The sequence below is a fragment of the Pristiophorus japonicus genome, chromosome 4, assembly GCF_044704955.1.
Source record: "Pristiophorus japonicus isolate sPriJap1 chromosome 4, sPriJap1.hap1, whole genome shotgun sequence".
Lineage (NCBI taxonomy): Eukaryota > Metazoa > Chordata > Chondrichthyes > Pristiophoridae > Pristiophorus > Pristiophorus japonicus.
The window spans coordinates 198,757,821-198,785,135 of NC_091980.1; the positions used below are offsets into that span (position 1 = coordinate 198,757,821).

A 27,315-nucleotide genomic window follows, 5' to 3' on the forward strand; every position below is an offset into this window, starting at 1 on the left:
TACTGTACAAGATAAAAGTTCACGGGGTTGGGGGCAATATATTAGCATGGATAGAGGATTGGCTAACTAACAGAAAATAGTCGGGATAAATGGTTCATTCTCTAGTTGGCAACCAGTCATCACAGGCAGTCCCTCGAAACGAGGATGACTTGCTTCCACGCCGAAAACGGATGAGTTCACAGGTGTTTCAATGATAGTCCGGATCCCGAACTACATCCTGAAGGATGGAAGATGCCTGTGCGTGGATTTTTTTAACGTGTGGTGGCCGTTGCATCCCAGCCACCACATAGGCTTGACAGAGCTAGGTCTTGGTCCAGTGGCAAGGATTAACCAAGACGACTGTAGACCAGCTCTGCTGCACGGATCTGGTGCGCACACATATTGCAGTGTGGGTAGGCCCATGCTGTCCCTGGGCCCTCAGCTCTTCTGGGTCCCGAACTCACAACACTCCTGGGCTCCAATCACATCCCTCTGCCAACTTTTGCTGCTCCTTCGCCCCGACTTGGTCGCTCCTGTTGTACCTGCCCACGCTGCAATCAGCACACGCTGATCCCTGCAGTGGTCATCATCATCATTATAGGCAGTTCCTCGAAACAAAGATGACTTGCGTCCATGCCAAAAAGGGATGAGTTCACAGATGTTTCAATGAAGGACCTAATATTTCAAATCCTGAACTACATCTTGAAGGGTGGAAGATGCCTGTGCGTGGATTGTTTTAACGCGTGGTGGCCGCTGTACACCAGCCACCACACAGGCAACCAGTAACTCGTGGGGTGCCGTAGGGATCAGTGCTAGGACCCCAGCTATTTACAATCTGTATTAACGACTTGGAAGAAGGGACCGAGTGTAACGTAGCCAAGTTTGCTGACGATACAAAGATGGGAGGAAAAGCAATGTGTGAGGAGGACACAAAAAATCTGCAAAAGGACATAGACAGGCTAAGTCAGTGGGCAAAAACTTGGCAGATGGAGTATAATGTTCAAAAATGTGAGGTCATGCACTTTGGCAGAAAAAAAATCAAAGAGCAAGTTATTACTTAAATGGAGAAAGATTGCAAAGTGCTGCAGTACAGCGGGACCTGGGGGGGTACTTGTGCATGAAACACAAAAGGATAGTATGCAGGTACAGCAAGTGATCAGGAAACCCAATGGAATCTTGACCTTTATTGCAAAGGGGATGGAGTATAAAAGCAGGGAAGTCTTGCTACAGCTATACAGGGTATTGGTGAGGCTACACCTGGAATATTGAGTGTAGTTTTGGTTTCCATATTTCCGAAAGGATATACTTGCTTTGGAGGCATTCCAGAGATGAGGGGGTTGACTTATGAGGAAAGGTTGAATAGGTTGAGCCTCTACTCATTGGAATTCAGAAGAATGAGAGGTGATTTTATCGAAACGTATTTAAGATTATGAGGGGCTTGACAAGGTGGATGCAGAGAGGATGTTTCCACTGATGGGGGAGACTAGAACTAGGGGGCATAATCTTAGAATAAGGGGCCGCCCATTTAAAACTGAGATGAGGAAGAATTTTTTCTCTGAGGGTTGTAAATCTGTGGAATTCGCTGCCCGAGCGCACCATGGAAGCTGGGACATTGAATAAATTTAAGACAGAAAAAGACAGTTTCTTAAAATAAGTGGATCAGGAGTTATGAGGAGCGGGCAGGGAAGTGGAGCTGAGTCCATGATCAAATCAGCCATGATCTTATTGAATGGCAGAGCAGGCTCGAGGGGCCAGATGGCCTACTCCTGTTCCTATTTCTTATGTTCTTATGTTCTAATCAATAAATCCATGGTCCAACTACTGTAGCTATTTCCAAGATGATCAACATTGGTATGGGCAATAGGTCCGGATATGGTAACTGACATGTAATACTTAAGTCAGATTCAGAAGAAAAAAATCTACAATAGAGTACCTATTGATTTAGATAGGTTAAGCGAGATTTAGATAGGTTAAGCGAATGGGCTAAGGTTTGGCAGATGGAATACAATGTCGGAAAATGTGAGGTCATCCACCTTGGGGGAAAAAAAACAGTAAAAGGAAATATTATTTGAATGGGGAGAAATTACAACATGCTGCGGTGCAGAGGGACCTGGGGGTCCTTGTGCATGAATCCCAAAAAGTTAGTCTGCAGGTGCAGCAGGTAATCAGGAAGGCAAATGGAATGTTGGCCTTCATTGCGAGAGGGATGGAGTACAAAAGCAGGGAGGTGTTGCTGCAACTGTGTAGAGTATTGGCGAGGCCGCACCTGGAGTACTGCGTGCAGTTTTGGTCACCTTACTTAAGGAAGGATATACTAGCTTTGGAGGGGGTACAGAGACGATTCACTAGGCTGATTTCCGGAGATGAGGGGGTTACCTTATGATGATAGATTGAGTAGACTGGGTCTTTACTCGTTGGAGTTCAGAAGGATGAGGGGTGATCTTATAGAAACATTTAAAATAATGAAAGGGATAGACAAGATAGAGGCAGAGAGGTTGTTTCCACTGGTCGGGGAGACTAGAACTAGGGGGCACAGCCTCAAAATACGGGGGAGCCAATTTAAAACCGAGTTGAGAAGGAATTTCTTCTCCCAGAGGGTTGTGAATCTGTGGAATTCTCTGCCCAAGGAAGCAGTTGAGGCTAGCTCATTGAATGTATTCAAATCACAGATAGATAGATTTTTAATCAATAAGGGAATTAAGGGTTATGGGGAGCAGGCGGGTAAGTGGAGCTGAGTCCACGACCAGATCAGCCATGATCTTTTTGAATGGCGGAGCAGGCTCGAGGGGCTAGATGGCCTACTCCTGTTCCTAATTCTTATGTTCTTATGTTCTTATGTTCTTATTATCTTCATAAAAAATAAAATTACAGATTAAATTCTAACTACCGCAGCTGAAATTACCATTAAAAAAAATTAAAACAATGACAATTCCCAAATTCATTACCACAGCAACACATTTCTCTGACTTGGTATAATCAACCATTCCTTCATCTTGATACCTACATTTGCTTTTCTATAATTTATGTTTATATACTCTACTCAAGAATTCCAGGCACTTGTGAAGAGTCAAATTCTAATTAAATTTTATTACATGTGATTTTGGATTTGTAACCAAATTATTTAGGATACCAAGCTTTTCTTGAAAACAAGGTGCTGTCCACTCCCTCTAGCATTTCTATAACAAATATTCAAAGGAAACACTGGGCCAAACATCGTGGCCTCTACGAGTGCGGACGCACCCATAGAGGCCCCACAGGTGCAGGTTCTCAGCACGCGAAGCACATGCGCCAAAAAACGGCACTTGGGAACTGTCAAAATGTCTTTCGACAGTTCTAACACATCCCCGGGAGAAGGGCCTTCGCGGGCTGTGATTTGGGCTATTTGCCCAATGAATGTCCTTCAAACTCTTACCCCTGGTAAAAGCAGGCAGCATAGGAGTTTTAATAGATAGAAAAATAAAATGTTAATAAGTTTTATATTTAAAAACCCTGTCCATTAAGATAATTTTATTTTTACCCCTATTAAAACATATTTTAAAAATTTCAGAAAAATAAATATTTGTCTAAAATATTTAATTAAATTCAATGTATTTATTATTTATTTAAAATGTGTGTTTTGGGGTTTCCCCCATTCATAGAAATGGTAATCAAATGGAGATCACCATTACTATGAATGGGGATACGCCATTTTCATTGGTTGGTCCAGCCCATGTGATCCCAGGCTGCAAATACGCTCCTGGAATATTTGGGCCCCTACACTGTACTGTGAATGGAGGCCTCGGTGTGCAAGTCTACATTCCTCCGGGATCACCTGGTACTTCCGTTAAAAAAAAATGTGGTCGGAGGCGTCCGCCCACGGGAAGCCTCCGACTGCAATTTCTTAGCCAATGTTCGTGTTCAGTCACCGGATACCTGAATACCAGACAAATTCAGTTGTTATGACATGGGATTCTGTAATCTTACAAGTGTCTGGGGATAATATTCTGTTTCTTTTTCCATGAAACCTAAAAGCATTATTACCAAGACAACGGTTTTGTTTTCTTTTATTATCCAATAGTCTTCGTAATGCTTTAATGAAAAACTCAGCCCTCTTATCAACCCTGCCACTAATATTTTAAAAATCATTTAATTCATATACTAAAAATAGATTTCAAACTAACATCTACAAGACACCAAGAAAAAGTCAGCTCAGAAGGGCTATATTAAAAATCAGACGTTAAAAAAATCTTTGTGTTAATGGATTTCATTGCAATTTTATTTTGCTCCCAATATTCTTTCCTGAAGGTACTACTTCATACAGAGCTATAGTTCCATGGGAGCAAGTGCCAGTGCTCTCCTACAACACACAAGATCCCATTGTGCATATGCAATTTTAGAAATTTTTGGGAGTATTTTCTTCTTTCAAGTTCAGTAAATTTGAGCTTGAGTGCAAACATTGAAAGACAATTTTCCCATATATGGTCACGCAAACATCCAGTTCCTACCATGTCACACAGATACTGTACATTACAGGCCTCGGCTGTTCCTGCATATTACACTAAACTGTTACTTCTTCAGAGTTTAACAGCAAACCTAACAATATAGTGACTTAACTCCTCAAATATAAATTTTAGCCAACACCCACCAAAGCTAAACTCTACTGGGTCTTTGTACTGGTCCTGCTGCTTAATATCGTTGAATAAAAAAGACATATATAGTTAGGCTCAAGTGTCAGTCTGGCTCATTGGTAACTTGAATGTCAAATCTTCAGCATATAATTTAGATTGGCACTTGTAATGTTTGTGTGATTTATGTGGATGCTAAAAATCCCATAGCCTTATGCAAAAAGGCAGTTGCCAGTGTCCGAGCCAATATTCTGCCCTGAACCCAACACCATCAAAAGCACATTAATGATCATTCATCTCATTGCTGATTGAGAGATGTTGCTGTGCACAAAATAGCTACAATGTTTACCCACAAAACAGCAACTGCAATTCAAAGTAAATCATTCTATGTGAAGTATTGTTTTCTTTCCTAAAAGCAGTCTCTTACCCAGTGGTCAGGAGTTAGTGTTAGCTTCAACAATGGTTCTCCCACATGGTTTTTGGGAACTTTGGAAGTAATATTTTTCACCTGGGAAAACAAGATATATTTAGAAGTAACTTCAATACAGCAAATATACATCTGGACTTGAGATAAACAAACTGTAGCACCAACCTTTTTCTCCATAGACTGAAATAATTGTGCATCTGCAGCACCAGATTCAGGACAGGGTAAACCGAGTGTTGCACAGATAGACTTAATTTCCTGACGAACGTCTTCATTGTCTACAGCTTTAGACACTGGAGGAGATTTACAGTGCAGAATCCTGGCAGTTTGAAGCTCAGACGACAGATATACTGGAAGCAAACAGATATAAAGACAGGAGGCCTTGTGTATTTGCATCTTTTTAACAGATCTATAGTTAACAAATTTTAAAACTTAGATAAAAACAGTCAATGTTCTTTGGAGAGGAAATTAAGCAGCTAATTTACTTATCTTTGTGCATTTTATTTATTAAAGCAACAAAGCACCTCATCAGTTGCTCTTCAATAAGGCAGAAGACTAAATGCTCAAAACAAAATTCATCTTGTGCCGAGAAAGAAAGCAAAGTTCTGTTCATTATCACAACCACATTTCCAACACACTGTGCCATACTGCGCGAGCAAATCATCAATATTTAACAGACACTCAGATTTTAAAAAACATCCAGTTTGGTGCTAAAATTAACAATTCTAGGTAAGGTTTATTTAGAAGTAATTCTGTTTTTAAACTTAGAAGGATTAGCATTTATTATAGCCTTTCATGATCTCAAGACGTCCCAAAGGAACATAGGAACAGCAGTTGGCTATACAGCCCTTCAAGCCTGCTAGGCCATTCAGTTAAATCATGCCAGATCTGTATCTTAACTCCATCTACCCACCTTGGTTCCATAACGCTTAAAACGCTGGTCGAACAAAAATTTATGGATTTTAGATTGAGGAGGAGGAGGCGGCGATGACAGTGGTTTTGAAAAGGAGGGGGGACAACAAAGAAGAGGGCACCATTTACAATGTTGGCTAGCACAGGGGCCAGGAAGGGAAGTTGGGTGGTCAGCAGTTTAGCAATAATGGAGTCAAAGGAGCTGGAGGTGGGCCTCATAGACATAAGCTTGAAGAGGATACGAGGGGAGATAGGAGAGAAACTTGAGAAAAATGCAAGTTCACGGCTATGGGGTGGGGGAGTACCAGCATAGGCAGCCAAATAGATGGACTGAATCTTAGTGAAAAGATGTCCACGAGCTCCTTGCACTGTTATTGGAGATGAGGGTGGAAGGGTTTAAGCAGAAGATTGGTCATGCAGCAACAAAGCCAGGAAGATCCTTAAGTAGTAGGTATTTAAATTAGCAATATAGATTAGGATATCTCAAGTTTGATTTAGTTTTTGTTGAGTTAGCTGACCGCAGATCTTCTGCGCTCCTTGACTGAGAACGGCATGGACGAGATAAAAGGAAAAATCAACAAGGTTTCCCATCCTGATGCAGTAGAGTGACTCCTATTGGAGAGCTTGCGTTTGAATGGTGAGAGGACATGATTAATATTGGGCACGATACCTCACAATCAAACAATGGCCCGGATTTTGCGGTGGTAATGACAGCGAACTGTCAGTGTTCACCTCCATTACCCCTCTGAAACTGACCGTAACTTCAGGATTTAGCACATGTGCAGATATATACAGAAATCCTGGTGTCGCCATCAGTCATTCCCTGCTCTGTCACATGTGGAACTCCCCATAGTCAGCAATCAGTGAAATCAGATGAACGGACAACAACGCAAGCTTTTCCGATCTGCCATCGCTGTTAAACATCCCATAGAAAGTTAAGCCTTGTTGGAATAGGTATATGGAGTTTTAACAGCATATTGACTGCTGAACTGTTCTGGCCCTGAAAAACTAATTTTATAATTGTGGAATGTCAAATTTCTCTATTATGATAAAAATTATTAGATTTTTAAAATATAATTTTAAAAAAATGTTTATGATATTTCAGCTTTTAACTTAACGGCATGTGTGTGTCCCAATCTTTATTTTGCTCTCTGTAAAAAAAAAATTTAAGTGAATTGATAATCAGTACTTGATATTTCCTGGTTTGTTGCCTGTGACAATTCTTCAATGTGAATGGCTTTTAGACAGCTTGATGACATCATTGCTGCTCTACGCCAGAGATCGCCTTTTGATAGCGCTACAATCAAATCAATGTCGAGAAAGCTAAAGTTGTCGCCACAGAGATCATGAGATCTTTGTGGGCAGTGGTGATCGCTGTTGCTTCACCGCTGACTGCAATTTCCAGGCCAATATGTTGACATTCACTATGGGGAAGACTTAATGGGCCAGCTGGTGTTTTCCTACCCGTCAATTTCGCATGCTCGTATTTAGGTAACCGAGCAAAGAATATCCACTTTGAAAACGTGCCATGGGGCTGCCTATGCCAAAGATCCTTCAAAGCTCCAGTCACAGACACCACTGAATTCCTGTAACAAGGTATTTTGGGGACACCTTGTGGTGAATGGTGGCGAGTCAAACACCGTCTTAAAACACTTTAGATGAAAGTACCACATAGTACTGCCAAACAATACTACTACTTCTAAAACTTACTTTGTACATTAATTTCTTTGCAATATGTTAGAAACAATTTTACATTTTAAATCTAACAAAAGATTACAGTTGCAACTCCTGCAACAAATTCATAGAAATCATCAGCTATAAGAATTCTACCACGCTGGAGTATAAGAATGTAACTTACACAGAAGTTTTAAGCAGTCTTCTTTCTTTTTTAGTCTCTCTTTAAAATCTCCTGTGAGAAGTGCTGAATAAGGGCAAGACATCTCTTTTAGGAAGCCATTAATCTCCAGCAGAAAGCTTTCAACATCATCTGCACCTTAAATAGCAAGAGCCATTAGAATTAAAAATGTATTACAAAATACGTAGAGAAAAACATATTGCATATATTTCCTTTAATACTGGTTGTCAAGCTGAATCTACCCAAGAAAACAGGATATTCTACATCACAAATCTCTCTCTCCAATGCTAAAGCACCATACAACCAAAGCAATGCATCACATGAGCAGACAAAAGTCACTCAGAAATGGCAGCTGTATAAAGCACAAGAGGCTCTGATTCCAATATATGCCAGTAAATCAGACTGCTATCAGATCACATAGTTCGCATTTCACTAACTAACAAGGATGTTCAACAACGGACTGCCACAGGGGTCGTGCTCACATCGGCAGCAGACATCCCTGCATCAAATCCCGGGAGTTCGCCTATGCCGATGACATAGCACTGCTGGCGTAGGTATCAATGCTACAGGAAGAATGTAGGATGCTCATAAGCGACCTGGACCTACAGGAATGCGACTTCCGGACATGGCACCTCCGGCCCAATCCAGAGAAGAGTTGCGTCGGTGAAGAACTCAACGTTTCCTTCCGCGGAAGGTGACTTACCCATGACCATCCAAAATACCTGGGCGTCACGTTGGACAGGACTCTCACCTATCGGCCTCATCTCACCAGCCAAAACGTAAAAACCAGGGTGAACCTAATCTGGAAACTCACTGGAACATCATGAGGAAGCCCAGTGGCCCCAATCTACTCTGCTTCAGAATACTGCTCTGCCTCATTGTCCTGCTGCTGCCACACTAAGATCGTGGACGTGCAGCTAAATGCTGCCATGAGGACCGTGCCAAGGATGCTCAAGTCCACTCCAACTGAGTGGCTTCTGATGCTGTCCTACATTGCCCCGCCTGCCATTCGCTCCGTGACAATGAAAAAATCATGAGCAACATCAACCTTCCCTTTCACAAAGACTTGAAAAACCCACCATGAAAGGCACTCAAAATCGCACCGGCCATTCTGGGAAACAGCAGTCAATATTCATGCAGCTGATATCAACCCACTATCCAGATGACGGAATCGTGAGACGCATGCAACATAAAGAACCAACACCTCATCACTGACCCAACAGCAGAGGTCCCTGGCTTTGACTTTCCTCATAGACAGTGGACAGCGCTCAACCGAATCTGCACAGAGCATGGGCAATGTGGCCACCTGCTCCATTAGTGAAAGATGACCTGAAGTGTGACTATGGCCATGAGTCCCAGACCATGGAACACATCACACCAACCTGCCCACTAAGATCTGTTGTAAGAGGCATCTCAGGAGGCCATCGAATTGAGTAGCCAAACTAGACATCCAGTTATAAGCTGTTCCCGTCATATGAAAGTAATACAATTGAACCTCCCTTATCCAGCACCCTCGGGACCTGGCCTGTGCCGAATAAAGGATTTTGCCGGATGAGAGGAGGTCAGCGGCCGGAGGTGGGGGGGGGGGGGGGGGGGAAGTGAGAGGGGGAGAGGGGGTGAGGGTAAAGTGAGGGGGGGGGGGGGGAAGGAGGTCAGCGCAGCCCAAGTGGCCCGAGGATGTGGCCCACCAGCCCGAAGGGAGCGCTGTAGGGAGGAGCGGCCGGCCCGAGGACTGTGGCTACAGGAGTTCCAGAGGGCGACGAGGAGGAGGCAGCCGATAACCCTGGCATCGAGGAGAGAGATCATATTGGTGAGAATTTTACGAATTAAAAAAAAAATGTATGCTCCCAGACTGGTCGCGGGAGTCCAGCGGTGTTTCGGGGCTGGCTGGCTGGGGGCTGGAAGTGTGGCAACAAGGAAGGCCACGGGAGGGTGGGGGGAGATCTGCAACAGAAACCTAAACCTGCAAAAAAATTATAAACAACAGAAAAATAGATCATCATTTAGAAAAATAGATAATCACAATCGTAGGAGTCAGCAGGGAAGGAAGGATTTTGACCGGCCGTGTTCTGCGCATGCGCCACCCGGCGGCTGGGAATGGTGCCAGATGAGAAGTGTTGCCGGATAAGGGAGTCCCAGATAAGGGAGGTTCAACCTTTAGTACTAACTGATTTAACGTGACTGCCATGTACTGAAAATTTGCAGCATTTCTTCAATTAAAAATAGTGACAAGCTGAGACCCCAGTACAAATCCTTAGGGGCCAGCACAAGTTACATCCTGCAAATTTGAGTACATACCCATTATGCCTACTCTTTACCTCTTACTTCCTAACTAATTCCCTCCCCTCGTCAAATGTTGCCTGCTATTTCATGCGCTTTCATTTTTGTTAACAGTCTGTTATGTGGAATCTTATCGAATGCCTTCTGGATGTCCATATAAATAACATCCATAGACACTCCCTTATCTAACACATCTGTTACCTCCTCAATAAATGCAACTAGGTTTGTTAAACATGACTTAGCCTTTTCAAATCCATGAACTCTGATTGGTTCATATTTGTCCAAGTGCTCTTTGTTCCAAGAGGTAGCACAAAAAAAAAGGAGGGGGGCGTAGAGATGGAGGGGAATTCCAGAGCTCAGGGCCAATGCAGCTGAATGCATGACCGTCAGTGGTGGAACGATTAAAATCTGGGATGCACAAGAGGCCAGAGCTGCAAGCGCAGATATCTTGAAGGCTCTCCGCCTCTCTCTCCTCCTTTAAGACATTCCTTAAAACCTACCTCTGACTAAGCTTTTGGTCATCTGTCCTAATATCTCCTTATATGGCTTGGTGTCAAATTTTGTTTGATAACACTCCTATGAAGCACTTTGGGACATTTTATTGCATTTAAAGGTGCTATATAAAAGCAAGTTATTGTTGTTAACAGATTCTCGTAACTTCCTAACAACAGGCATTAGACTAATAGGCCTATCATTTCCTAGTTTACCTCTTCTTAAATAATAGAGTAACATTGGTAATTTTACAATCCAAGAGGATAATTCCTGAATCCAGACAGCTCGGGAAGACCATGACTGGAGCAGCTACAATTTCCTCACTTACTTCTTTCAATACCCTCGGGTGGAAACCATCAGGTTATAGAGATTTGTCTGTCTTTAGACTCCATTACCATTTTAAAAACTTACTACATCTAATGAATTATTCAGCTCTGCAAACTCCCCCCCCGGAAAGGGGATTCACTGGGGGTAGTAAATTGACAAAATCTCTTGCTTCCTGTAACAATTAATTTAAAATCACATTTAAGTTGCTTTCATCTATCCAATGTTGCTGGGTGTAAAAACTGTAGGGGTAAATTGATCAACAACAACTTGTATTTATATAGCACCTTTAACGTAGTGAAACATCCCAAGGCGCTTCACAGGAGTATTATGCGATAAAAATTTGACACCGAGCCGCATAAGTAGAAATTAGCGCAGGTGACTAAAAGCTTGGTCAAAAAGGTAGGTTTAATGAGCGTCTTAAAGGAGGAAAGAGAGGTAGAGTGGCAGAGGGGTTTAGGCGGGTAATTCCAGAGCTTAGGGCCTAGGCAACAGAAGGCACATCCACCAATGGTTGAATGATTATAAATCAGGGATACTCAAGAGGACAGAATTAGAAGAGCGCAGATATCTCGGTGGTTGTGGGGCTGGAGGAGACTACAGAAATCGGGAGGGGCGAGACCATGGAGGGATTTGAAAACAAGGATGAGAATTTTGAAATTCTTAACCGGGAGCCAATGTAGGTCAGTGAGCACAGGGATGATAGGTGAACAGGACTTGGTGTGAGTTAGGACATGTGCAGTTGAGTTTTGGATGATCTCAAGTTTACGTAGGGTAAAACGTGGGAAGCCAGCCAGGAGTGCGTTGGAAAAGTCAAGCCTAGAGGTAACAAAGACAGGGATGAGGATATCAGTGGCGGATGAGCTGAGGCAAGGGTGAAGATGGCCAATGTTACAGAGTTGGAAATAACCGGTGTTAGTTATGTTGCAGATATGTGGTCGGAAGCACATTTCAGGGTCAAACATGTTGTGAACAGTGTGGTTCAACTTCTTGGGGAGGGGGTGGGGGGGATAGAGTCAGTGGCTACGGAACGGAGTTTGTGACTGGGACTGAAAGCAATGGCTTCAGTCTTTCCAATATTTAATTGGAGAACATTTTTGCTCATCCAGAACGGGATGTCGGAAAGGCAGTCTGATAATTTAGAGACCGTGGAGGGGTCGAGAGAATTGGTGGTAAGTAGAGCAGGGTATATGTGGAAACTGACATGATGTTTCAGATGATGTCGGCAAGGGGCAGCATGTAGATGAGAAATAGGAGGGGGGTCAAGGATAGATCCTTGCGGGACACCAGAGGCAACTATGTGGGGGTGGGAAGAGAAGCCGTTGCAGGTGATTCTCTGGCTACGATTAGATAGATAAGAATGGAACCAGGTGAGTGCAGTCCCACCCAGCTGGATGATGGTGGAGAGGCATCGGAGAAGGATGCAAAGGCTGCAGACAGGTCAAGAAGTACGAGGAGGGATAGCTTACCTTTGTCAGTCAAAAAATATGTCATTTGTGACTTTGAGAAGAGCTGTTTCAGTACAGTGGCAGGGGCGGAAACCTAATTGAAGGGATTCAAACATGGAGTTGCGGGAAAGATGGGCATGGATTTGGGAGGCGACAACACGTTCAAGGACTTGAGAGGAAAGGGAGGTTGGAGATGTGGCGGTAGTTTGCAAGGACGGAATTCATGTCATCTTCCGCCTGTATTTAAATATGGACTAACAGTATTATTTCTAGGATAATTTTCTACTCAGAATTTCTGATATAGTTTTGCCAAAATATTAATTGAATTTCCCAATTAAAAGCCATTACAAGAATACATAAACCACTATGACACAGATTCTTACCCAGGATTTCATATATAATGAGAAGTAATTATTTCTCCTCAGTGACCAATGGAGCAAAACTTCAAGCTAAACATAGGATATACAGCACAGAAACAGACCATTCGGCCCAACCAGTCCATGTCGGTGCTAATACTCCACTCAACCCTCCTCCTGTCTTTCCTCATCTAACCCTCTTAGCATAACCCTCTATTCCCTTCTCCCCCATATGTTTATCTAACCTCCCCTTAAATGTATCCATACTATTCGCTTCAACCACTCCCTGTGGCAGCGAGTTCCACATTCTCACCACTCTCTGGGTAAAGAAGGTTCTTCTGAATTCCCTTTTGGATTTCTTGGTGACTATCTTATATTGATGGCTTCGAGTTATGCTTTTCCCCAAAAGTGTAAATTCTCTCTCTCTATCTACTCTATCAAAAACCTTTCATAATGCTAAAGACCTCTATATAGTCACCCCTCAGCCTTCTCTTTTCAAGAGAAAAAAAAAAAGAGACCCAGCCTGTTCATCCTTTCCCAATAGGTGTACTCTCGCATTTCTGCTATCAATCTTGTAAATCTTCTCTGCACCCTCTCCAGTGCCTCTGTATCCTTTTTATAATATGGCGACCAGAACTGCACTCAGAACTCCAAATGTGGTCTAACCAAGGTTCGATACAAGTTTAGTATAACTTCACTACTTTTCAATTCTAGCCCTTGAGAAATAAACCCAAGTGCTTGGTTTGTCTTTTTACGGCCTTGTTAACCTGTGTTGATACTTTGTGATTTGTGTATTTGTACTCGAGATCTCTTTGCTCTTCTACCCCATTTATATTTTTATTTTCCAAGTAATACGTGATCATGTAATTTTATGCTTTCATCGACAATGCCGCCTGTCTTTGTGTCAAATGTAAATTTGGATATATGACTTTCTATCCCATCTTCTAAGTCGTTAATAAATACCATGACTGGTTGAGGCCCCAACATCGATCCCTGCGGGACACGACTAGTCACATCCTGCCAATTTGAGTACCTACCTATTATCCCGACTCTCGTCTCTTACAGCTCAGCCAATTTTCTAACCCTCAATTCCATGGACATCTACCTTAGTTAACAATTTTTTTATGTGGGACTTTATCAATGTGGGCAGGACTAGAACTGATGTCCTAGGGGTAACATTTGCTAATGCAGTTTGGGAGTGTTTAAACTAATATGGCAGGGGGATGGGAACCTATGCAGCGAGACAAGGCGAAGTAATATGGAGTCAGAAACAGATGGTAGAAAGGTAAAAAGCAATAGTGGAAGGCCGAGTAAACAAAAGGCAAGAAACAAAAAGGGCCACACTACATCTAAAAGGATAAAGGGTGTTAAAAAAACAAGCCTGAAGGCTTTGTGTCTTAATGCAAGGAGTATCCGTAATAAGGTGGATGAATTAACTGTGCAAATAGATGTTAACAGATAAGCTGTGATTGGGATTACAGAGACGTGGCTCCAGGATGATCAGGGCTGGGAACTCAACATCCAAGAGTATTCAACATTCAGGAAGGATAGAATAAAAGGAAGAGGAGGTGCGGTAGCAGTGCTGGTTAAAGAGGAGATTAATGCAATAGTTAGGAAGGACATGAGCTTGGATGATGTGGAATCTATATGGGTAGAGCTGCAGAACACCAAGGGGCAAAAAATGTTAGTGAGAGTTGTGTAGAGAGCTTCAAACAGTAGTAGTGATGTTGGGGAGGGCATCAAACAGGAAATTAGGGGTGCATGCAATAAAGGTGCAGCAGTTATCATGGGTGACTTTAATATGCATACAGATTGGGCTAACCAAACCGGAAGCAATACGGTGGTGGTGGATTTCCTGGAGTGCATAAGGGATGGTTTTCTAGACCAATATGTCGAGGAACCAACTAGGAGGGAGGCCATCTTAGACTGGGTGTTGTGTAATGAGAGAGGATTAATTAGCAATCTCGTTGTGCGAGGCCCCTTGGGGAAGAGTGACCATAATATGGTGGAATTCTACATTAGGATGGAGAATGAAACAGTTAATTCAGAGACCATGGTCCAGAACTTAAAGAAGGGTAACTTTGAAGGTATGAGGCGTGAATTGGCTAGGATAGATTGGCGAATGATGCTTAAGGGGTTGACTGTGGATGGGCAATGTCAGACATTGAGAGACTGCATGGATGAACTACAACAATTGTACATCCCTGTCTGGCATAAAAATAAAAAAGGGAAGATGGCTCAACCGTGGCTATCAAGGGAAATCAGGGATAGTATTAAAGCCAAGGAAGTGGCATACAAATTGGCCAGAAATAGCAGCGAACCCGGGGACTGGGAGAAATTCAGAACTCAGCAGGGGAGGACAAAGGGTTTGATTAGGGCAGGGAAAATAGAGTACGAGAGGAAGCTTGCAGGGGACATTAAGACGGACTGCAAAAGCTTCTATAGATATGTAAAGAGTAAAAGGTTAGTAAAGACAAATGTAGGTCCCCTGCAGTCAGAATCAGAGGAAGTCAGAACGGGAAACAAAGAAATGGCAGACCAATTGAACAAGTACTTTGGTTCGGTATTCACTAAGGAGGACACAAACAACTTCCGGATATAAAAGGGGTCAGAGGGTCTAGTAAGAAGGAGGAACTGAGGGAGATCCTTATTAGTCGGGAAATTGTGTTGGGAAAATTGATGGGATTGAAGGCCGATAAATCCCCAGGGCCTGATGGACTGCATCCCAGAGTACTTAAGGAGGTGGCCTTGGAAATAGCGGATGCATTGACAGTCATTTTCCAACATACCATAGACTCTGGATCAGTTCCTATGGAGTGGAGGGTAGCCAATGTAACCCCACTTTTTAAAAAAAGGAGGGAGAGAGAAACCAGGGAGTTATAGACCGGTCAGCCTGACATCGGTAGTGGGTAAAATGATGGAATCAATTATTAAGGATGTCATAGCAGCGCATTTGGAAAGAGGTGACATGATAGGTACAAGTCAGCCTGGATTTGTGAAAGGGAAATCATGCTTGACAAATCTTCTGGAATTTTTTGAGGATGTTTCCAGTAGAGTGGACAAGGGAGAACCAGATGATGTGGTGTATTTGGACTTTCAGAAGGCTTTCGACAAGGTCCCACACAAGAGATTAAAGTGCAAAGTTAAAGCACATGGGATTGGGGGTAGTGTGCTGACATGTATTGAGAACTGGTTGGCAGACAGGAAGCAAAGAGTAGGAGTAAATGGGTACTTTTCAGAATGGCAGGCAGTGACTGGTGGGGTACCGCAAGGTTCTGTGCTGGGGCCCCAGCTGTTTACATTGTACATTAATGATTTAGTCGAGGGGATTAAATGTAGTATCTCCAAATTTGCGGATGACACTAAGTTGGGTGGCAGTGTGAGCTGCGAGGAGGATGCTATGAGGCTGCAGAGTGACTTGGATAGGTTAGGTGAATGGGCAAATGCATGGCAGATGAAGTATAATGTGGATAAATGTGAGGTTATCCACTTTGGTGGTAAAAACAGGGAGACAGACTATTATCTGAATGGTGACAGATTAGGAAAAGGGGAGGTGTAACGAGACTTGGGTGTCATGGTACATCAGTCATTGAAGGTTGGCATGCAGGTACAGCAGGCAGTTAAGAAAGCAAATAGCATGTTGGCCTTCACAGCGAGGGGATTTGAGTACCGGGGCAGGGAGGTGTTATTACAGTTGTACAGGGCCTTGGCGAGTCCACACCTGGAGTATTGTGTACAGTTTTGGTCTCCTAACTTGAGGAAGGACATTCTTGTATTGAGGGAGTGCAGCGAAGGTTCACCAGACTGATTCCCGGGATGGCGGGACTGACATATCAAGAAAGACTGGATCAACTGGGCTTGTATTCACTGGAGTTCAGAAGAATGAGAGGGGATCTCATCGAAACATTTAAAATTCTGACGGGTTTAGACAGGTTAGATGCAGGAAGAATGTTCCCAATGTTGGGGAAGTCCAGAACCAGGGGTCACAGTCTAAGGATAAGGGGTAAGCCATTTAGGACCGAGATGAGGAGAAACTTCTTCACCCAGAGAGTGGTGAACCTGTGGAATTCTCTACCACAGGAAGTTGTTGAGGCCAATTCACTAAATATATTCAAAAAGGAGTTAGATGTTGTCCTTACTACTAGGGGGATCAAGGGGTATGGCGAGAAAGCAGGAATGGGGTACTGAAGTTGCATGTTCAGCCATGAACTCATTGAATGGCGGTGCAGGCTCGAATGGCCTACTCCTGCACCCATTTTCTATGTTTCTATAGCTTAATTTTACCAGCGTAAGAGTTTTAAAACATATAAAAATTAAATTTATACACTCATTTTTAGATTAAAAACCATGTCCATTAAGATAAGTTTATTTTTAACACTATTAAAACACGTTAAAAACATTCCCTTAAATATTTTTTTTTTCTAAAACATTTAAATTTAAATATGTAAGGTTTTTTATTTATTATGCTGTGTTTCAGTGTTCAGGGTTTTTTCTCGTTGATAGTAAAGGGAACTCGCACAGAGTTCCCATTTTTATCAATGAGAATACTACATAGTGATTGGTGGTCCAGACCCACGTGACTCCAGCTTGTACGTACGCATGTACCTTGAAGTCATCTCCCCATAAGCTACGCAGCGAATCTAGGCCTCCGACTGGGATCTTGCGTTCCTCCGGTACCACCAGGTACTTTCGTAGATTTTTTTTAGGGTTGAAGGCATTTGTACGAAGGAAGCCTCTGACCGCAATTTCCCCCACCCCCGTTATGTACGTTATTGGATAAACGTTCATACACAGTTTGGCTGTTAAGTAAATCTGACTCATTACTCATTACTAAATCTAATATGGCTTTCTCCCCTTTGTTGCCTCTAGGATGTGTTGTTGCTGAAAACTATCCCGGACACACTCGAGAATCGCTACCTTTCCAATGGGTACTTATCCCAATGTATATGAAAGTTACAATCCCTCATTAAAACCACTCTGACTTTGTTACATGCTTGTCTAATCTCTGCATTTATACAATTTAGCACTTCACAGTTGCTACCAGGAGGCCAATACACAACTCCCACGACAGTCTTAAAATCCCTTTGCTATTACTTAATTCTATCCATAAAGTCTCCACTGCATGCTTCCCTCTCTTTATATCCTCTCATCATTGAAGTCATTTAATCCTTAACCACTGAGGGTGCTCCTCCCACTCTGCCATTTTCCATTCCTGTAGACTTTATAACCTGGAAAATTTAGTTCCCAGTCCTCACTGTCTTGCAGCTATGACTCCATGATGGTTGCCATGTCATGGCTTCCAATTTGAATTCGCGCCTGCAGTTCAATCAATTTATTCCTTATACTCTGTCTGGTTGTATAAATAACGCTTATTTAGGCCACACACCGCAGTCTGTCTTTCAGTTCTAATGTTTTACTCACGTTTCTTATTTCTCTCTCCTGGTTCAATCACTTTACATCGTTTAGCCTAAAGCACAATGTCAGACTGTTACTCTACTCTCTTCCCTTTAGTTTGTTTTTGAACCATTTTGTACTTCAATTTCCACCTGAGCCCTCCCGACACCCTCATTTGAGTTTAAAGTCCGTGAGTGACCACCCTATTTATCCTTTCCGCTAGAATGAGCTGACGGCACAAATAGATACAAATGGGTATGATCTGATGGCCATTACAGAGATGTGGTTGCAAGGTGACCTGGACTGGGAACTAAATATTTTGGGGTATTTGACAATTCGGAAGGACAGACAGAAAGGAAAAGGAGGTGGGGTAGCAGTGTTAATAAAAGTGCATTAGTGAGAAACGATATTGGCTCAGAAGATCAAGATGTTGAATCAGTTTGAGTGGAGATAAGGAATAATAAGGGGAAAAAGTCGCTGGTGGGTGTAGTCTATAGGCCCCCTAACAGTAGCTACAATGTTGGATGGAATATAAATCAAGAAATAATGGAGGCTTGTAAAAAAGGAATGGCAATAATCATGGGCGAACCTTCCTATTGATTGGACAAAGCAAAAGGGTAGCCTTGAGGAAGAGTTCAGAGTGTATCCGGGATAGTTTCCTTGAACAGTACATTGCGGAATCAACCAGGGAGCAGACTATCTTAGATCTGGTACTGTGTAATGAGACAGGATTAATAAATGATCTGAGAAAAGGATCCTCTAGGTATGAGTGACCATAACATGGTTGAATTTCAAATTCAGTTGGAGGGTGAAAAAGTTGGATCTCAAACCAGTGTCCTGGCTTAAACAAAGCAGACTGCAAAAGTATGAAGGCAGAGTTGGCTAAAGTGGACTGGGAAAAATAGATTAAAGTATGGGACGGTTGATTAGCAGTGGCAGACATTTAAGGAGATATTTCATAACTCGCAACAAAAATATATCCCACTGAGAAGGAAAAACTATAAGAGAAGGGATAACCATCCGTGGCTAACCAAGGAAATAAAGGATGGTATCAAATTGAAAACAAGTGCTTACAATGTGGCCAAGACTAGTGGGAGGCCAGAGGATTGGGAAACGTTTAAAAACCAGCAAAGAACGACTAAAAAAAAATGATAGAGAGGGGGAAGATAGATTATGAAAGTAAACTAGCATGAAATATATAAACAGATAGTAAGAGTTTCGACAGGTACATAAAAAGGAAAAGAGTGGCTAAAGTAAATGTTGGTCCCCTGGAGGATGAGACTGGGGAATTAATAACGGAGAACAGGGAAATGGCAGAGATGTTGAACAAATATTTTGTATTGGTCTTCACGGTGGAAGACACTAAAAACATTCCAATAGTGGATAATCAAGGGGCTATAGGGAGGGAGGAATTTAATACAATCACTATCACTAAAGAAATAGTACTCAGTAAAATAAGGGACTAAAGGCAGACAAGTCCCCTGGACCTGATGGCTTACATCCTAGGGTCTTAAAAGTGGCTGCAGAGATAATGGATGCATTGGTTGTGATCTGCCAAAATTCCCTGGATTCTGGGGCAGTCCCAGCGGATTGGAAAACCGCAAATGTACGGCCCCTATTTAAAAAAGGAGGCAGACAAAAAGCAGGAAACTATGGACCAGTTAGCCTAACATCTGTTGTTGGGAAAATGCTGAAGTCCATTATTAAAGAAGCAGTAGCGGGGCATTTAGAAAAGCATAATTCAATTAAGCAGAGTCAGCATGGTTTTATGAAAGAGAAATCATGTTTGACAAATTTGCTGGAGTTCTTTGAGGATGTAACGAGCACGGTGGATAAGGGAGAACCAGTGGATTTGGTGTATTTGGATTTCCAGAAGGCATTCGATAAGGTGCCACATAAAAGGTTACTGCTCAAGACAAAAGTTCACGGGGTTGGGGGTAATATATTAGCATGGATAGAGGATTGGCTAACTAACAGAAAACAGAGAGTCGAGATAAACTGGTCATTTTCCAGTTGGCAAACAATAACTAGTGGGGTGCCGCAGGGACTCTAACTATTTACAATCTATATTAATGACTTGGACGAAGGGACAGAGTGTAATGTAGCCAAGTTTGCTGATGATACAAAGATGGGTGGGAAAGCAAGTTGTGTGGATACAAAAAATCTGCAGAGGGATATTGACAGGCTAAGTGAGTGGGCAAAATTTTGGCAGATGGAGTATAATGTGGGAAAATGTGAGGTTATCACTTTGCAGAAAAAAATATGAAAGCAAATTATAATTTAAATGGAGAAAAATTGCAAAGTGCTGCAGTACAGAGGGACCTGGGGGTCCTTGTGCATGAAACACAAAAAGTGATTATGCATAGAAACATAGAAAATAGATGCAGGAGTAGGTCATTCGGCCCTTCGAGCCTGCACCACCATTCGATAAGATCATGGCTGATCATTCCCTCAGTACCCCTTTCCTGCTTTCTCTCCATACCCCTTGATCCCCTGAGCCGTAAGGGCCATATCGAACTCCCTCTTGAATATATCCAATGAACTGGCATCAACAACTCTCTGCGGTAGGGAATTCCACAGGTTAACAACTCTGAGTGAAGAAGTTTCTCCTCATCTCAGTCCTAAATGGCCTACCCCTTATCCTAAGCCTGTGTCCCCTGGTTCTGGACTTCCCCAATATCGGGAACAATCTACCCGCATTTAACCTGTCCCGTCCGGTCAGAATCTCGTATGTTTCTATGAGATCCCCTCTCATTCTTCTGAACTCCAATGTATAAAAGCCCAGTTGATCCAGTCTCTCCTCATATGTCAGTCCAGCCATCCCGGAAATCAGTGTGGTGAACCTTCGCTGCACTCCCTCAATAGCAAGAATGTCCTTCCTCAGATTAGGAGACCAAAACTGAACACAATATTCCAGGTGAGGCCTCACCAAGGCCCTGTACAACTGCAGTAAGACCTCCCTGCTCCTATACTCAAATCCCCTAGCTATGAAGGCCAACATACCATTTGCCTTCTTTACCGCCTGTTGTACCTGTATGCCAACTTTCAATGACTGATGAACCATGACACCCAGGTCTCATTGCACCTTCCCTTTTCCTAATCTGCCACCATTCAGATAATATTCTGTCTTTGCGTTTTTGCCACCAAAAAGTGGATAACCTCACATTTATCCACATTACACTGCATCTGCCATGCGTTTCCACTGATGGGGGAGACTAGAACTAGAGGGTATGATCTTAGAATAAGGGGCCGCCCATTTAAAACAGAGATGAGGAGGAAGTTCTTCTCTCAGAGGGTTGTAAATCTGTGAAATTCGCTGCCTCCGAGAGCTGTGGAAGCTGGGACATTAAATAAATTTAAGACAGAAATAGACAGTTTCTTGAGTGATAAGGGGATAAAGGGTTGTGGGGAGCAGGCAGGGAAGTGGAGCTGAGTCCATGATCAGATCAGCCATGATCATATTGAATGGCAGAGCAGTCTCGAGTGGCCGTATGGTCTACTCCTGCTCCTATTTCTTATGTTCTTAAATTGTGAACAACAGTGGTCACAGCACTGATCCTTGTGGAACACCACTTCCCATCTTCTGCTTGTCGGAAACCTATTTTAGAGGAATTTGCAGGGCCATGGAACAAACAAACCTGTCTGGTTTCAGTAACTTTTTTCTTGGGAGAGGGAAAGATCAAGGGGGAAAGCAGTGTTCTGATTCTAGATGGTACTTACTGGTAGTAGCGTTTATACTTTCTTCCAAATTACACAACATTTTAATCTGTGAAGATAACCACACGCAGAGTTCAGTAAATTCAGGAGAAGACGGCCCAGTCTCAACTGCTTTCAAAAGAGCTTCTTCTTCTAATAAGGGTCCACTGTACCTGTATCAAAAATAAATTGGAGATACCATTTAATGATTAATAGAGTAGAAAGTGAATATCAAAACGTGGGTCTAATTGGACAAATAGAAACATTTATAAAGCAGGAATAATCGCGGGCAGACGATTAGGAGACCTGCAAAAGTAAAGTCAAATTGATCTTCAAAATCCAGATGAGACAAGAAAATTGGGCAAAGGGAACACAGGCATTCTCTGGTAATGTTCACAATATTTGCAAAACCAAGGTCCAATGAAAGTAACAAAGGAGGAAAGGAGGAAAGCAAAGGAGGAAAATGTCACAAAATTTTAAAAGATTTTTCTAAATTTTCACTATAGAGTTTAGAACAGATCCAAATTAAGGGAAATAGAGCTCAGTCGCTAACAAAACTGTGAGTGTACTTGAATACTCATATGGCATCAGGACCAACACAAAATGCATTGTAGTACTGCATACAAAGTCATTACATCCAAATCAAAGGGAAAAACATTGGCAGCATAAAGTACATCAGTTAATTGTAGGTGTTCAAACATTTTTTCAAAAAAAAAATCGAACTTGTAGGAAAAATCTAAATTCCCCCAAATTGTATTTTCATGACCTTCTATAGACATGTAACTTTGGATGTCAAGTACGCCACTCAAACCGATCTTAGCTATGGGCTCCATAACCAAGCGTTCTTCAACATCTGTTTGTGCCCTGAATGTCAAACACTGTTCGATTGTATGATGCACATTGTATGATGCACATTGCTGACATCAGTTGAAGGGATTTATAAACTGAAATATACAGTCTCTAGAATACTATAGGAATAATTTTGTTTAATTTTCCCAGGGACTTAAAAATTCCACAACTAGATGGGATTATACACTACAGGGAAGGAACTTACCTTCTTCTGTAAGGAAGTTAGGGTAGAAGTATATTGGGACGTTTTACTACATTAAAGGCGCTATATAAATAAAAGTTATTGTTTAGAAGTAAGTAGAGCTGTAGCAGAAATTTTCACAAGTTATTTTAACTAGGATACCAGAAACGTATGTAGTTACTCTGAACTTTTTTACAAAAGGTTAGAATCACAACACTGGAAATTACAGCCTTATGCACTCTATCTTATAGTGCATATAATACTGCAATCTTTACTGTACATAACTGAAATCTACTTGAGATTAAAGGTGGAAATTACAAGCCCCATTATCACTGCAACTTCAGTAAAGAGTAATGGTGGATATAAAATGTTCATGCATGTTTTTTTAATGCCTTTTAAGGATTTCAGTAGAACCTCATGGTGGGTGAATAAAATTCTTACATTATGGCCATTTAATTCCTGAAAAGCATCAAGTAATACAATTAGAGAGTGTGCCTATCCTGACCTGGTTTGTGTCTCAAGGGACCATTTTGAGTAATGTTGGCAGGGTGAAGTTATAGATTATTATTACAACAGTGACTACATTGTACATTCATTGGCTGTGAAGTGATTTGGACATCCGCGGAGGGTGGTTGTGAAAGTTGCTATATAAATGCAAGTCTTTCTTTCCATCAGTCACAGCTGATTTAAAAACAAGATGCAGAATGATTTTTTTTCACTGAACCAAATTTCACATTTATGAACTGCTTAATTGTGGCGGTGGGGCCGGGGGATAGGGTGCAAGGGGAATAGAGAGTGCATGAGCGCAAACAGAACAAACAAGTGTAGAGAGCAAGAGTAAGAGAAAAGGGAGAGCAAGAGTAAATAGAGGAAACTGATTTTTTTTTAAATTAGGCGTCAGCCTTGGATCAGTCAGTTGTGGAATCAAGCCCCACTGGTTACTAGAGAAAAAAAATTACAGCTGACACTTCTCATCCAAAAGATGGCACCTCCGACAGTGCAGCACTCATCAGTAAGGCACTGAAGTGTTGGCTTAGATTTTGCACAAGATCCCAGACATTTTATAGTACTGAACGAACTTCTTTGCTCAAGAGAGTGGTGAGAATGTGAAATAAAAACAGAAAATGCAGCAAATACTCAGCAGGTCAGGCAGCATCCGTGGAGAAACAGTCAACATTTCAGGTCAATGACCTCTCCTCAGAGCGAAAGGTCATCGACCTGAAACTAAACTGTTTCTCTCTCCACAGATGCTGCCTGACTTGCTGAGTATTTCCAGCATTTTGTGTTTTTATTTCAGATTTCCAGCATCCGCAGTATTTTGCTTTTGTATTGGGGAGAATGTGGAACATGCCCCCATTAGTAGTTGAGGCGACTAGCATAGATGCATTTAAGGGGAATTGAGATAAACACATGGGGGAGAAAGGTTTAGAAGGATATGTTGATGGGATGAGATGAAATAAAGTGGCAGGAGGTTCAAATGGTGCACAATACACCAGCAGAGACCACCTGGGCCGGATGTAAATTCAATGTAATTCTATGAACTTAGTGCTCTTAAAAAAAATAAAATGAGCGTCATTCTGGGGGTTATCACTCACTCGATTTCTTTTCATCTTCATTTTTATCAATAAATTAAACCCCAACACACCGGCGCCCGGCAAGAAGTTGCCAGTAACGGTCAAGCGGGCCCTCTTATTTGGGAGTGAAATGGAAGCGCCACACACTTACCCCAGAGCATCCAGCATGTCCAGAACGTCGCCCTCCATGGCGAGCAGTAGCGAGTTAACTGAGCGGCCTCAGGCCCGGTCCGACTAAATACAACTAAAGTGCGGTCTTGGGGGCGGACTCAGCCTCGCCGCCAGCTCCCGCTCCTGCTCAATTCACCGCGCCCGCTCCTTTGTTTCATACAAAGGGAAAGGGCTGCCCGTCCTCTGGAAACCTTTTGCCTTCCCAAAACATCGCCTTCCTGGAGGCGGGAAGAAGGTACTGCACATATATAATATATATATGCCATATACATACATTCCAACATAATTACACATATATGCATATATAATATATAACACACGCGTATATACATATATAATATATAACAACATACATAACCTACATGTATATATTATATATACATAACACATACATGCATATATTACATATACATAGCACACATGCATAGATAACATACATAGCATACATGCAGATAACATATACATAACACGTCCATGCATATATACATATACACAACACATACATGCATATACACAACACATACATGCAAATATACATATATCTATACACAACACTTACATGCATAAATACATATATACACATAACACTTGCACGCATATATACATATATACACATAACACTTACACGCATATATACATATATATGCATAACGCATACACACATAAATACATAACATACATGCATATATATACATACGGCATACACGCATATATATATACACGCACACGACATACACGCACATATATATGTACACACACATGACATACACACATATATATACACTCATGAAATACACGCATATATACATAAATATATAACACATACACGCATTTTTACATAAATATAGAACACATACACACATTTATACATAAATATATAACACATACATGCATATATACATAAATATATAACACATAGACGCATATATACATAAATATATAACATATACACGCATATATATATTCAAACATATAACATATACATGCATATATACACAAACATATAACATACACACATACATAACCTACATGTATATATTATATATACATAACACATACATGCATATATTACATATACATAGCACACATGCATAGATAACATACATAGCATACATGCAGATAACATATACATAACACATACATGCATATATATATATACACAACACATACATGCATATACACAACACATACATGCAAATATACATATATCTATACACAACACTTACATGCATAAATACATATATACACATAACACTTGCACGCATATATACATATATACACATAACACTTACACGCATATATACATATATATACATAACGCATACACACATAAATACATAACATACATGCATATATATACATATGGCATACACGCATATATATATACACGCACAAGACATACACGCACATATATATGTACACACACATGACATACACACATATATATACACTCATGAAATACACGCATATATACATAAATATATAACACATACACGCATTTTTACATAAATATAGAACACATACACACATTTATACATAAATATATAACACATACATGCATATATATATAAATATATAACACATAGACACATATATACATAAATATATAACATATACACGCATATATATATTCAAACATATAACATATACATGCATATATACACAAACATATAACATACACGCATAGATACATAAATATATCACATATACATGTATACATACATAAATATAGAAAACATACACGCATTTATACATAAATATATAACACATACACGCATATATACATAAATATATAACACATAGATGCATATATACATAAACATATAACATATACACGCATATATATATACAACCATATAACATATACATGCATATATATACATAAACATATAACATACACGCATAGATACATAAATATAACATATACATGCATATATACATAAATATATCACATATACATGCATACATACGTAACTATATAACATATACATGCATATATACATAAATATATAACATATACACACATATATACATAAATATATCACATATACACACAAATATATCACATATATATATTAGCATGGATAGAGGATTGGCTAACTAACAGAAAACAGAGAGTCAGGATGAATGATTCATTCTCTGGTTGGCAACCAGTAACTAGTGGGGTGCCACAGGGATCAGTGCTGGGACCCCAACTCTTTACAATCTATATTAACGACTTGGAAGAAGGGACTGAGTGTAACGTAGCCAAGTTTGCCGATGACACAAAGTTGGGAGGAAAAGCAATGTGTGAGGAGGACACAAAAAATCTGCAAAAGGACATAGACAGGCTAAGTGAGTGGGCAAAAATTTGGCAGATGGAATATAATGTTGGAAAGTGTGAGGTCATGCATTTGGCAGAAAAAAATCAAAGGGCAAGTTATTATTTAAATGGAGAAAGATTGCAAAATGCTGCAGTACAGCGGGATCTGGGGGTACTTGTGCATGAAACACAAAAGGATAGTGTTGAAGGGCATTTTCCATAGAGCAATGGCACCAGTGGCATAATGTTAGAATTAAATATATATGTAATGTTAGAATTAAATATGTGTGTGTAAAATGGTGGCAGGATATATATAAAGATAGCTGCCAGTGATTCAGCAAAGCACTAAGGAAGTACAGCTAGCAGAATTGACCACATTCCTAGTTACTGATAACTGTCATTTCTCACACAGAAAAGACGAGCTCAGCAGATGTGTTTAATCAACAGGCTTCCAGGCCCCAGACAAGATGTCCC

At 41.2% G+C, this 27,315-nt stretch overlaps 1 protein-coding gene across 1 annotated transcript in view; it reads right to left on the reverse strand.

The window, feature by feature from the left end:
• Positions 1-24,727, reverse strand: part of fam98b (family with sequence similarity 98 member B) — a 50,180-nt gene extending 25,453 nt beyond the window's left edge. The window contains exons 1-5 of the mRNA XM_070878988.1: positions 24,520-24,727; positions 21,789-21,937; positions 7,778-7,912; positions 5,176-5,357; positions 5,011-5,091 (exon numbers count right to left, since the gene is read on the reverse strand). Of these exons, the coding sequence (XP_070735089.1) occupies positions 5,011-5,091; positions 5,176-5,357; positions 7,778-7,912; positions 21,789-21,937; positions 24,520-24,557 (585 nt within the window). The 5' untranslated portion in view covers positions 24,558-24,727. The remainder of the gene's footprint in view (positions 1-5,010; positions 5,092-5,175; positions 5,358-7,777; positions 7,913-21,788; positions 21,938-24,519) is intronic.
• Positions 24,728-27,315: the final 2,588 nt, after the last annotated feature.